This window comes from Protomyctophum parallelum (assembly GCF_964188405.1).
Source record: "Protomyctophum parallelum genome assembly, chromosome: 1".
In the NCBI taxonomy this organism is placed as follows: domain Eukaryota; kingdom Metazoa; phylum Chordata; class Actinopteri; order Myctophiformes; family Myctophidae; genus Protomyctophum; species Protomyctophum parallelum.
The window spans coordinates 95,718,175-95,733,197 of record NC_139697.1 but is presented as its reverse complement, the minus strand read 5'-3'; the positions used below and the strand labels follow the sequence as shown (position 1 = coordinate 95,733,197).

Below are 15,023 nucleotides of genomic sequence, written 5' to 3'. Positions count from 1 at the left end.
TCTGTCTGTCTGTCTGTCTGTCTGTCTGTCTGTCTGTCTGTCTGTCTGTCTGTCTGTGTCTCAATGACTTGCCTTAGGCGGATAATATAGACTACAAGTACTTTATTAAAGTAAAGTAAAAGAGTGAGTTCTCATTGCGTTCTCTGCGTCGTAGCGCATGCAGATAGGCAGATAGGGGGGGGGGCAGTTCTATAGGCAAGGGCAGAAGGTTCCTATAACGACAGTGGGTGCGTGCCCACCTTAGAGTAGCCTATATATTTTAAGGCACCCGCCCCGCAACTTATTATTATTGGCTTATTATTTTGCCACCAGCGGAGTTGACGGTTGACGCCGTTGTCTAGTATAGACTATAGGCCTGTGCCAGGATGATTTTAAATAAATATGTCTCTGTCTCTGCGTCTCTAGAGCTATAACATATATACTGTAGCACACATCATGTGTGACACATGTGCACACACACACACACACACACACACACACACACACACACACACACACACACACACACACCGAGTACTAAGTATAAGTAGCATATAGGGTACGGCTCTAAAAACATTAAATACTGCGGGAGCATTACACTAAACAAAGTTGGATTTGTACATTGCAGAAACGTAACATAACGTAAGTGTTCTTATTATTGTCCGTCTGGGTTTTATAATGCAGTGTGAGTCCGCTCCGCGATAGCCGATCTGCAAGCTCACAACGCGTTGCGCTGATTGACAGTGCACGTGCAGCAGCTACTGTATAAAATTATATTTAAGTAGGCTACTTTTTTGTGTGACGTCTGTGTGTTATTGACTTCTTGTTCCTTAATGTGCAGGTTTATCAGAGCGATATAGTGCAGCTGTGAGTGAGTAGGCCTATAGCTGCTGCTGCTGCGTCCGTGCACCAATAGAGCGACCGCGGCAGCGGCACGTATGCTTGAAATATTAAATAAAAATATGTTGGGCTTCCGGGCGTCCGTTTCTGGACTGTACCAACGGGCTTAGGGCCGGACGGTCCCTTAACTCCACGGGCCCCTATATTTTAGGCCCGTGCAGGGCTCTAGTGTGTGTGTGTGTGTGTGTGTGTGTGTGTGTGTGTGTGTGTGTGTGTGTGTGTGTGTGTGTGTGTGTGTGTGTGTGTGTGTGTGTGTGTGTGTGTGTTAAATGTGGTCATTTAAATGTAGGCCTATTATATACACGCACCATACAAGCACCTATATTATATAATGTGTTATACAAATGGGCAATCAACATATAGCAGCACCCCCCACCAGCAGATGTATATAAACATGGAATTGCGCTATGATATTAAAATGGACTGAGCTGTGATTGTGCCGTACTGCGCCGGCCGGTGGCCACTGGCCTATTCTGCCAGTATAAATGCATTATCATGCCTGTTGGTGAAATATAAACATCTAAAATGGTTCAGTAATAATTAGCATAAGTTATTATTAACGAAAAACATCTAATACTATTTTAAATTGGTCTAATAAAGTTAGTAACTAATCAGAAGCAGCAACCATTTTGTTTCAAACAACTATAGACCAATAAAATAGTAGGCTAGTATTTATGTTTTTCGTTAATAATAATACATGCTAATTATTATTGAACGGTAAGTACGCTGGTATGTACGCTAAGGTACACTATAAGCTTGTAGATCTGTTTATTTTAGTCAGAATCTCGTGTGTGTATGTGTGTGTGTGTGTGTGTGTGTGTGTGTGTGTGTGTGTGTGTGTGTGTGTGTGTGTGTGTGTGTGTGTGTGTGTGTGCACATGTGTCACACATGATGTGTGCTACAGTATATATGTTATAGCTCTAGAGACGCAGAGACAGAGACATATTTATTTAAAATCATCCTGGCACAGGCCTATAGTCTATACTAGACAACGGCGTCAACCGTCAACTCCGCTGGTGGCAAAATAATAAGCCAATAATAATAAGTTGCGGGGCGGGTGCCTTAAAATATATAGGCTACTCTAAGGTGGGCACGCACCCACTGTCGTTATAGGAACCTTCTGCCCTTGCCTATAGAACTGCCCCCCCCCCTATCTGCCTATCTGCATGCGCTACGACGCAGAGAACGCAATGAGAACTCACTCTTTTACTTTACTTTAATAAAGTACTTGTAGTCTATATTATCCGCCTAAGGCAAGTCATTGAGACACAGACAGACAGACAGACAGACAGACAGACAGACAGACAGACAGACAGACAGACAGACAGACAGACAGACAGACAGACAGACAGACAGACAGACAGACAGACAGTCAATGCGCTATACGAGCGCGGTGAGCTTTGATGATCGGCTAAATTAATATAGCCGTGTATATAAATTAAATTCATATGTCCTTGTAGGTTATCTATTGTGTTGGCCAGGGTAGGTTATCTATTGTGTAGGCCAGCCCCCCCCCCCCCCCCCCCCCCCGAAGGACGATCGTAATCACATATTGCCTTGCGCTGTGCGTAAAATAGTAATTTTTTCAGTATGAGGCGATACGCAGCATCTACACAAAGTGCATAGGGGGACCCCCCGACCCCCCCCCCCTGCAAGGGTCCACATGGGGTGGGGGGAGGCACACAGATAGGAGCTCAGACGCTCACACACACAACCCCCCAGGGGTCCACAGACGCGGGTCGGGCCATCCCGTATGTAGGAGAGGAGCTGGTAGATCTGCTATTTTCGGTGGGCATGGGTGACAGCTCTGGAACGCAGGGTCGCCTGGGGACGGCGAAGGGCTCCACGGACCGGCAAGGTGCACGCGGTGGCCTGGCACACGTGCACACGTGCCAGGCCACAGGGCGCAGGGCGGACCGGCAAGGTGCACGCAGTGGGCGTAGGGCAGCGCAGGGCACCGCGCAGGGCACCGCGCACCGGGCATATAACAAAGTCAAACTATTACGTCGCAAACGGGTAGATATAGCCGCGACGAGTTCCGTTCTGTTGCGACGAGTCCACACACGCCACAACGAATTACCTTTTACGTCGAGAAGGGTAGATATAGCCGTGACGTGTCCCGTTCTGTCGCGACGTAAAAGAATAGTCAAACTACTAGGTCGCAAACGGGTAGATATAGCCGCGACGAGTCCGTTCTGCCGGGACGAATTGATATTTACGCCAGGACGTACTCGAATATACGTTGCGACGGAAAAATATACGTCGCGACGTACGTCGTACGTCGTGAAGGCATTTCGCTGTCTCTCGGTGAGGTGACCACCGCGGTGGTGAGTAAAAACAGAAAGAAGACCTGGGGAGAGCGGTGGTAATTTGCTCTTCACCGCGGCTCCGTGACGTCATGTGGTCACCTCACCACCGAAAATATTAGACTATGAATAAAGCTTTAAGGCAATCCCCTAGCCTAGCCTATGGATTATAGCACCAATGGTGCCAGTAGAGGCCAATGACAAACGCTCAATCAGGCATTTTCAGTAACACGTCAACATTCATCAACATAAAATAAAATAGGTTCCATTTGCACTCCCTCAGAGTTAATTCAAGTAATTGTCCATTTGGTTCCTCAGAGGAAACCTCCTCTCCTCTCCTCTCCTCTCCTCTCCTCTCCTCTCCTCTCCTCTCCTCTCCTCTCCTCTCCTCTCCTCTCCTCTCCCCTCCCCTCCCCTCCCCTCCCCTTTCCTCTCCTCTCCTCCCCACCCCTGCCCCGAGTCATAGCATATGTTTCTCATTACATGTTGACCCAGTTCTATGGGCTGACTCAGCAGAACAGACAGGAAGGACCACAGTGGAACCATGACCATAGGAAACCAGGACATGACCTGTCTGTCTGTCACACACACACACACACACACACACACACACACACACACACACACACACACACACACACACACACACACACACACACACACACACACACACACACACACACACACACACACACACACACACACACACACACACACACACACACACAGGAGCGAGTAACCTCACTGAACCTGTTGGTAAATCATTGATCAAGGCAAACAGGGTCACTGTGTTCGCCTGCACATGAGTGAGAACCTTTACTGACATGAACTCTATACTGATTGAACCACATGCACCTTTACTGACATGAACTCTACTGAATGAACCACATGCACCTGAAGGCCAAGCAAATAATGACTGTTATCTCATACTCATCTTAACCTATAGATCTCACCTATACATACCACCAGTAAGACACCTGAGGTCGCGTGCACTGGCCATATATGGAGCGTGTGTTGAGTGTACATGGGGTGCGATGAGGTCAGATCAACATATGGAACGTCAGAACAGGTCAGCTCCATATATGGAGATCTAAGGGTGGCAGCGGTGTCTTGAATGTACATCGTTTGACGAGGGCCCAGGTGGGGCCGGGCCTTAATTGAGAACTCTAGTTTTCGCCGGCTGCCGGGTGAGGCTGCATAACTTTGGGGCAGAGTTTGAATGGACAGCAGGTCACATTTACTATCTGGGATCAAATAGGTAATTAGCTCAATGGTAAAAAAAATGCCAGCACTTGTGCAGGAAACCGGGTTATAATCCAGAGTAGAATAGTCTAGACTAGAGTTTAAAGGAATACTTCAGCCCCCCCCCCCCCCCCCAGAGAGAGAGAGAGATGGGGGGCGGGGTTTAGCTAGTCATACACGAACTAAAGAGAAGAAAAGAGAATAGTAGAGGAGAGGAGAGGACAGAGGGAAGCAGTGGTGAGAAGAGGGGAATGCGTGAAGAGTCGAGGGAGCCTTATAAACTCAGGTATGTTTGCTGTTTCTCTGTGCCACTGCTCCAGTCCGTGCCACATGGTTCTGCCGTGTTTGTAACCTAATGCAAGCCCTCTTTCAAGGTCAAGGTCCATTATTTATTCTGCAGTTGAGCCACGGACCATATCATTTGATTAGATGTATAGCCTCTCAGACCTAAACCTTTTAACAATGTATTGTCGTTGGATACGAGTTTGTCCACAATTCCATTATGCCATATTGATGTTGGCACAATAGGAGAGACAACAGGCAAACGCTCATCCAAAATAACAATTTGCGTAGACTTCTTCTGAATTAAGTAATGCAGATGTTTAGCAATAAATAATGAACTCTTGAGAGTTATCTAGAGATCTACAGTATAAGGGTCCATTTGGTTGCCAACTCTCCATCATTTAGCTGGGGAACCACCTTGAACCCACTCAAGGACCACTCCATGTTGAGAACCACTGACTTCATGCATTCATTCTTTCCATGTGTGGAAAGAATGAATGTACCTATAGAGTGAATACCTATAGAAATATGACAGTGTGACTGTACGCATATATAAATTATGACAGTGTGACTGTATGCATATATAAATATGACAGTGTGACTGTATGCATATATAAATATGACAGTGTGACTGTATGGAGAGTGAATGTGTGAGCGACATGGAAGCTTATGAAGCATGTTGAGCCGCTTTCCTTTCACCTCTGACCCAGATAGATGAACTTGAACATTGACCTAAAAAAACGTGAACTCACACACACTCTCTCTCTCTATATATCTCTGTCAGTGTGTGCGAGAGTATAGTTCTCAACAGGGTTCTTCCAGGAACACATGGTATGGATTTATTATGTTCTTTGTCTTCTTGTCCACACATGTTGTCTTGGGCGGCTTCCAGCGGCTGAGGGTGATCCAACTAGGGCAGGCCATTGTGAGAGTTTTAGAACAGAAATTAGGCTACTCTTTGCTCCGGCAAACAACCAAAGTGCACGTGCGTGTGTGTGTGTGTTCTATCTATCTACTATCTATCTATCTATCTATCTATCTATCTATACTTGACATTTCCGTTTGTGAACTTGTAAATGTGGGTTGGAGGAATGTGAACTCAACCTAACCTGTGCTCTCTAGAGTATACGCTATCCGCTGACCTCTGACCTCTGACCCAGGCAGTTGAACTTGAACCTTTAAATCACGATGACCCAGTGAAACTCTCTCTCTCTCTCTCTCTCTGTTACACAGAAGGAGCTGGTCCATGATATGAACCAGGTCGGCAACGTACAGCGTCACAGAGCCCCCCTCGCCCCCCCGTTGACCCAGTGGAGCGTCACAGAGCCCCCCTCGCCCCCCCGTTGACCCAGTGGAGCGTCACAGAGCCCCCCTCGCCCCCTCGTTGACCCAGTGGAGCGTCACAGAGCCCCCCTCGCCCCCTCGTTGACCCAGTGGAGCGTCACAGAGCCCCCCTCGCCCCCTCGTTGACCCAGTGGAGCGTCACAGAGCCCCAGAGTGTCCCCAGACGTGTGCCAGCTCTCCAACCGACGCTCAGCTCTGCACACAAAGCCAGGTAATAGAGATATGTTCTTTTATATACGGTGTCTTTGTGCACTGTATGTGCATTTTTCTGAATACATTAATTAATGGGTCAAAAAATTATGACTCGGCGCTTGTCCAAGAGTCATTGAGAGTCATTGAGCTCAAGTCCGAGTTGAGTCTAGAGTCGCATTTGTGGCGACACGAGCGCAACTCGACTAGAGGTCTTTAACTCGAGTCGCCATCTCTGACATGTATACACTCACTCTACTGTGGCAGGTGACCCGAGACAGCCAGACGAAATCACCAAGCATTGCTATAGGAGCTGAAGAGGAACGCCACAGACACTATGACCTCTGACGCGGGCAGCAGCACCCCCGAGCCACCCGAGGCGCAGAGCGGTCCGGCATCATCAGACTCCCTGCTGACGGCCGCCAGGCTCGCGCGGCGAGGAGGAGGAGTCAGGACGGACGCCTCCCGGGAGGCTCCGCCCCCGCCCCCCCGCGGCCCTTCCGCCGTCGGCAGCGCGCTCGCGCACGCCCTGCGGCTGCAGTGCCGCAGGGAGAGCACCTCCGCAGGCGGGAGGGAGAGGTGCGGGCAGACGGCCGGCGGGGACAGAGGTCCGTGCGGGAGAGAGAGAGAGACGGGGCGGGTCGATAGAGGGGCAGACGCCAGCAGGGTTCCTCCTCCTGCTGGCCTTGCGGTCAAAGTCGCGCAGCAGACGGGTGCAGCGATGCTAGCCGACCAGGTGACAGACAGAGGCAGACAGAGCGGTTTAAGCAGACAGAGCGGTTCAGGCAGACAGACAGCTAGCGAGAGGCAGACGAGTGCAGAGAGACCGACGGCTGTGGTGTCTGTCTGCGTGTCCAGCTGCCGGAGGACATGGAGACAGGCCAGGCGATGGAGGGGGTCCATGTTACCAGCCATAGCAGAGGGAGGGTCCTGAACTGACAGACAGACAGACAGACAGACAGACAGACAGACAGACAGACAGACAGACAGACAGACAGACAGACAGACAGACAGACAGACAGACAGACAGACAGACAGACAGACAGACAGACAGACAGACAGACAGACAGACAGACAGACTGTATTTAAGTGTCATGCAAGAAGCCCAGCCCATATGGACTTCAGGACAAATAAACAATAACAATATAACACATAGACAATAAATGACAATAAAATATCTTACATGGCAGATTACATAATATAGGCTACAACATAAAATAAAATAAAATAAAATACCATACAATAAAATACACCATTGTGCCTGTAACAGGAGAGCGGACATGGACCTATACTTGAAGAGCTGAGATTGTCCTCTACTCCAGGCTCTAGAAACAAACTGTGCCGTCTGAATACAACAAAGCATTTATAAATGTCTAAATTGCACATAAGCACACTAGCCTGCTTGAGTAAATGACTTTGCGCCACTGAATGAATGAACAATACGTACCGTACACTGTAGGCCTACTGTAGCGACACCTGCTGACAAAGACGTGTTACTGTAGCTACATTGAATGAAGAAATGCAAAGACTTTTCAATGTCATGTTTTTCATGTGGTGCATCTCACTAGGACTATGAGAACATGAGTGGGATGAACAGCACTTTGTTTTGGGAAGGACAATGATAGTAGAGGCCTTCGATAGAACCTCTCCTGTGCATGCTTCATTTAAATGTAATGTTTTGCGTCCATTTCTTTTTACATAAACTTTCACCCCCTCCTCCTCCTCCTCCTCCTCCAATGTATCTAATGATACATTGATACTATATGTCGCAGGGCCCCAATGACACTGCAGAATGACAGTTGTGTTCAGTTCATTTGACTTAGATATAGGGTTTCGTTGAGCACATCGGCCACCATCATCTCTCGATGATCATCTGTTCCGTCTTAAAAAGATTTTATTTTTTATTTTTTGAACTTTTTACATGGTTTCACATCGTATGGTATTATACCTTTATTCAGGTTTAAATTTAAAATGATACTATTATCATTTCTGAAATGACACCTATGACAGGTATGACGTCTATAGACCAGGAGTTGTCTATGGTGCTGTTTGCCTCTTTTTATGCCCCCACCTGCCTCAATAAAGCATTTGTTTCATGTCTATGGTAGAGGTGTGAATGAATGAATGAATTAATTAATTAATGATTTTTTATTTTCGTGTCTTGTCGTTAAGACCCATCCCTTACGGGATTATAAGACACCAACAACATAAATAAACAATATCACGTTCACTTCCCACACAGAAGTTACACAAATTATTTGATCAAAACAAAAACAGAAATAAGCATTATCATGAAATAAAATACATTACATATAAGTTTTCTTTGTCCGTATGTCCCAAGCTTTCTCTATATATTCTGCTAATGCAAATATCTTTTGTTCGAAAATCCATCTCAGTCGCTCTGCATCACTTATCAGATCTATATTTTTACATCTGTTAAATAACTTTTGACGTAGCTCATGATACAACGGGCAATAGAAAAGAAAATGGAACTCATTCTCAATATCATTTATATCACAGTAGGTGCAAATACGTTCTTCTTCATTAACTCCTCTATACCTCCCAGTCTCAAGGTGCAAGGGCAAGATCCCAGAACGAAGTTGGGCACATAGGGATCTTTGACTTTTGGATAATGGGGCACAAACATACTTTTCACTAGCGTAACAGCTTTTTATCGTAACAAATGTTCTCAGCTTTGGTTTGTACAATATGTCCTGTGACCATTTTGTTCTGAAATAAACTATAAAGTGTGTCTTTAACCATGGAGATGTTTACAACCCTGTTATTTAGAAAACTGTCATGTAACCCAGTTCGTACAAGAGTGTCCTTTATTGCACTTGCCCATGCACCTTTTACTGATACATCCCAGTTGAAAATCTTCCTAGCAACTCTGTTCTCTGGCCTTCTGCCATCATGCTGCCTCTCCACCTTATCTAATCTCACACGGCTCCCAACCCAAGTCTCCTGTTATTACCAATAGAGGCGCAAATGTATGCACTCCTAGAAAGTACCGTATGGCTCTGAACCATTTGTCCCTTCATATTCATGTTTGAGCCCCATATTCCCGGCCCGCCATATAATCCATGACAGGGCAGACATACGTGTGAAACAGTTTGGAGTAGGCAGCATATCCCAAATCACCCAGCTGTTTAGTTTTGGCTATTATGCCACCTAGGGCCCTATACCTGCAGATCCTGCCAATACCGATGTACCATATTCATAAAGTAAATGTTCATCCAAGTTAAGACCCAAATATTTGTAATTTTCAACATACTGTAATTTGTGTTCTCCTAGCTGGAACTGAAAATCACTCCTCTTTGTTCTGATTTGTCTGAAATGCATGATCTCGGTTTTACTATGATTAACTGTCAGTTTCCACTTTTTACACCACTTTGCTGTACACATCAGCATTGTCTGCAATTCATTTTCCTTTTCTGCTACTAGAATGATGTCATCTGCGTACATCAAGATATCTAGTTTATTACTGCCATCATAGTTTAAACCCAATTCCAGTTGTTTGATTTCCTTTGCTAGATTATTAATGAATATTTCGAAAAGGGTCGGGGAGAGACAATCACCCTGCTTGACACCAGATGGCGTTGGAAACCACCCTGAGCTGTATTCATTTACTCTGACACAAACCTGAGGTTCTTTATACAGGGACTGTATTGCCCAATAAAACGTCCCATGGATACCCTCTTCCAGTAGACGATAAGCTAGTAAATCACGGTTGACAAAATCAAAAGCCTTCTGAAAATCGATATAACAAGCAAAGGAGGACTTGTTTTGCATTATTCTATCATTAACTACTGTAGTAATGGAAAATACATGATCAATACAGGCTCTGGCCTTTCTAAATCCATTCTGTTCTTCAACAAGAAGGTTATTTTGTTCTAGGTAATTTGTAAGTCTTGAGTTAAGAATTGAGGTATAAACTTTATATACTGTGCTCAAAAGACTAATGCCTCTGTAGTTTAAGGGTATTCTAGGGTCATTTTTGGAAGATTTCAGTATTGGGCTTACAATAGATTTATACCAAACTGAGGGAATAGTACCTGTTTCAAAACAAAAACCAAATAGAACATAAAGTGCCTCTGTGAACCAGGTATTCTTAAGTATTTCATTTGTTATTTAATCAAAACCTGATGCTTTTCCCACCTTCAGGGCCGCAATAGCAGTTTTCACCTCCTCAATATTAATCATCTCATTTAGAACATTTCCCCGATCAAGAGTGGGGTGAGGTGACTGTTTTTCCAGCTGGGATTTAAGTAAACAAATTTGTTCAGCTGCATCAAAATTATCTCCCTCTTGTTTCCCTGAAAACAAGTCCCTAAAGCATCTTTCCCATTAATTTAACACCTGTGGAATGTCAGAAATGAGTTGTCCTTTATCATCAAACACCTCCATTGGTATTTTCTTATGCCTTTTTGGTCCTTTGTATTTGAAATAGGTATGTTCTGCGTTTCGCATTGCCTTCCATAGATCATTCAACTCGTTCCAAAATGGTTTGTTTGGTCTGTGACTCTTATTGTTGAAGTTAGACTTACCCTTATTCCTTTGACCATTTCCCAACTCCCCATATAACAGATCACAGATTCCGCTATACCAGTTATCAAGTTCATGTTGTGTTTTTTTAATTGTCTGCATCTTATCAACCTGTTCTTTCAAACATTTTTCCATTTTATCAGAACAAATTTGATTTGGTGTGTGTTTGTGACTGTGTACTTTTGAATGCATGTCTTTAATGTTGTTTTCTATGTACATGTGTGCGTGCATCACTGCATGCGTGTGCGTGCATGCATCTGTGTGTGTGTGTGTGTGTGTGTGTGTGTGTGTGTCAGAGAGAGAGAGAGTCCAGCCTAACAAGGTCCTCTAAATAAAAGTGTCAAGTGTGCAATCTGTGGATGTTTAATCTAATAAGTGGCAAGAATTCCTTAGAGGTTTACAAACGGCGGAGTCTTTTTCTGCTCAATAACACCAATGAGACACCTTTGTGCATGCATTTATTGGTCACATGGTTAGAAATACGTATTGAGAGTGCATGTACAAACCAAATGTACCCGTATACGCTATACGGGGCCATTTGCACATACACTGAGTTATGGCAGTCCATGAAATGAATTAAGTTTGAGAACCATGAGAGCTTAAGCTGCATGCCAGACCAGGGGGTGAATCACTGAAAAATAGCAGATCTACAAGCTCGAGCTTGTAGATCTGCTATCTTTCAATCGGAATCCATGAATCATATATGAATATGAATCAATATGAATCATATATGAATATGAATCAATATGAATCATATCATCAATCATTCATATGAATCAATTGGTTTCAGTTTGCTCTGCAGTATCTGAAACGCCAGCGACGATCCCTGTAAAGGAGAAGAAAATAAGCCTCTAATTCCTCAGCATAATGTATTTTATAAAATATAACTGCAGTTCATATAGTCTCTTGAATTACAAAAAAATAACTAATAGGCAAATGGCTTTGCTTCCATAAAACAATGTAATAAGGTGATTATAATATAAAATAATATAATAATATAAATCAGTTTAACTGCTGGTTTCCTATAGTTTAGTTTAATCCAAATGGAAAACAAATGGACCCGTACAGTACATTTGGTTTAAATTTACGAGTTCTTATTTTGATCGTTTACCTGTTATCTCTCCTATTATGGCATACCAACATCAACACAGCATGGAATTGTGGACAAGATCTTATCCAACGGCAAGAAAATATTCTTTCGTTTTGGGTCTGAGAGGCTAAATGTCATCAAATGTTGGTCCGTACGTGTGGTTCAAATGGCAAATAATTGGACCTTGAAGGTTTGAAAACCACCCCAGACATAGCATTGGTTAGACATAGCATTGGTCCGACTGGATTAAGGTTGGTGAGGGGTGCGTTAAGAGTTGGGAGAGGGTTACACGGTTAGGTTTAGGTGTGCTGCCCCGTGGGAGGTTAGGGTGAGGGTTTGAGATATCGGACCAATGGTATGTCTAACCAGAAGCATGCACCCCTGCTCTGCAGGACTTACTCGCGGTGGTTGTCGTGCCTGCTGGCCGCTCCCGTGACATAGTCCCGGTCTCCGGGCACGTTCCATTTGAGGTACTCGTCCCAGTCGTTGAGCTCGGGGGTTTTCACGCACGCGCTCAAGGTCAGACTGGGTGCCGTGCAGCAGAAGTACTGCCAACTGAAATGATACAGGCAGGGCAGCAGGAGTCATCAACGTGTCCATAAAAGGACAAAATGTGTCCGTGGCAAATGTTTGATTTAATTTTTTAATATACCATTATAATTTTCTTATTTTGATCATAAGACCCAATTAGTGAATGTCAAGTCTCCAGGTTTTCTACAAAATATGTATGATACTGATTTACTTTAATGTGGCACATTAGGATTCCAACTAGTACTAGTGGTTCTCAAATGTTTTATTTGCAACCTAACTTCATATAATTGCTCCTCACTAATGATCATGAGAAAATAGCACACATTTTTCTACTCAGATAGAAGGGCTGTGGGCAGTTCAGAAAAAGCAAGCTAATAGAAACGGCAGGCTTTCTAGTCCTGAGAAGTTGCAATGCGAAAATGGAAGTCATCGTTCTCACGATAATTATTATTATTTTTAATTAAACAACGATGATGTTACTGTGGGTTTTTGAACTGCCCACAGCCGTCCTATGAGACACAGACCAAGTATAGAAAGAAAAAAAATTGTGCCATTTTATCATGAACATTATAGGACCAATTATATGAAGATAGGTTGAAAAGTGGTGGAAGTGGTCCTTTAACTCTGAGAAATCCCATAACCCCTTACCGCCTGTCCTCGTGGTGGTTGTCATGGTGACTGGACATCCCTGCCATCACGTAGTTGGAGCGGCACTGGAAGTCGAAGGCCTGGTCGTAGTTGTTGACGGTGCTGGACCAGTAGCAGTCGCTGAACTGCTGCACCGCGCTCTTGCAGCCGACCTTCCACACGCGGTCCTCGTGATGGTTGTCGTGTTGACTTTGAAAGAGATTACAGAAACAAACAATGCAGAATGAATAATACAAATCACACTCGTGTGGAAGTGCAGGGGCGCTCTCATCACCATCATACATCACATTCTGTGCTCAGCCAATCAAATCATCACAAAACAATCACTTTTCTTGCCCTCTCACTTTTTCAAATGATTTAGAAAGATAGATTACGTTACCATCAACAGCCAATTAAGTATTAAATAGGACAATGACGTAATCTATCAACGTTTCAGAATCGTTTATAAAGAATTACACGTTTATAAGAGCATGATATTTAATTATTACTTGCGCAAGCAGAGCGTGCAAGTAATGTTATCAGTCAGCTGCTACGATGCGTGTGTCCGGGGCCAGCACAAGTTATGACGTCATATGCTGGCACGAAGCAGACCGTGCAGGTATGTTTTCCGTCATGCTACGAAGCATATGTCCCATGACGTGATGAATATATGTACCAATGTCCCTTAGAATGCACGTGACGTAATGATGATATGTTTCAGACTAGTGTCAGGGACATACGCATCAAACCACCCGCAGAGATGGGCAGTATTTGAAATACATGTATTTGAAATACGTATTTGAAATACTTTTTTGTATTTTGTAATTTGTATTTCGCTGAGATGGAAGAAATGAGATGTATTTTGTATTTAGATACATTTTTTTGACCCAGTATTTGTATTTTGTATCAAAATAAAATTTCAATGTATTTTGCCCATCTCTGAGTAACCACATTATACCACTAATCACTCAGAAACTACATATACATATAGACATATACACATATAGACATATGAGCATATGGCGTGATGAATATATGTACCAATGCCAGTATTGTATTTTATATTAATGTCGTATTTAATTTCAACTTGCACGCTCTGCTTGCGCACTAGTAGGCCTCCATGTGTGCAAGTTGGCACTTGACAGAGTGCAGTTCTAGTTTAAAACAGCTGGTTCCCAAACCTTTTCATGTCAAGGACCCCCAAAGACAGACAGACAGACATACAGACAGACAGACAGACAGACAGACAGACAGACAGACAGACAGACCTTGTGATATCGTACACAGCGGAGCCACCAGGACACACCACATGCAGGGGCCGGTCATATTCGTTGTCCCACGCAGACACTCTCTCCCCAGCTGGATGCAGAGACGCACGCGTTTAATTAGACAATAATGGGAGAAATACAGCAAGATGACACGCAATGCATGGTGAGAGCAGTAGAGCATTATTAATCACGAAATTAACAGTAGGCCTACCTGTAAAAAATAAAAACCCACGGTTATAGTTTAATACATATATGGGCTGTATTTTGCGTGTCTTAAGTACCAGGTCTTATTCCCTAACTTGAGTAAACTAAAGACCTAGAGGCGTGATCAATGCTCTTTGGCCACTCAGAATAGCCAAATGGCATTGATCACGCCTCCAGGTCTTTAGTTTACTCAAGTTAGGGAATAAGACCTGGTACTTAAGACACGCAAAATACAGCCCATAGCCTACATGAATACTTCTTCTTACCCGTCAGAAGGATGAGAAACAAAGCAAACGAGGGCATCATGTTGTTGGCTCGTCCTCGGGGTGACTGTCACGCTCCACAGAATGCCACGGTGGCATTATATAGAGCATTGCAGTCCCTCCCCCTTTCAGAACGACGAGTGGCCCAGGAAATGAATCTCTCGTTCACTCGTCGTTCTGAAAGGGGGAGGGACTGCGACGCTCTATAGTCTGTCTGGGTCTGGGCCGTGTGTCTGTATTGGTGCGCACAGTG

The 15,023-nt window shown here is 44.3% G+C and overlaps 1 protein-coding gene across 1 annotated transcript; it reads right to left on the bottom strand.

Moving 5' to 3' along the window:
- Positions 1-12,272: 12,272 nt before the first annotated feature.
- On the bottom strand, positions 12,273-14,813 carry LOC310855696 (hemagglutinin/amebocyte aggregation factor-like; the record flags this gene model as incomplete). The annotated part of the gene is made up of 4 exons (XM_083760802.1): positions 12,273-12,432; positions 13,057-13,245; positions 14,304-14,394; positions 14,774-14,813. 4 exons carry the CDS (start codon positions 14,811-14,813, stop codon positions 12,273-12,275), a joined length of 480 nt encoding a protein of 159 aa, XP_083616928.1.
- Positions 14,814-15,023: the final 210 nt, after the last annotated feature.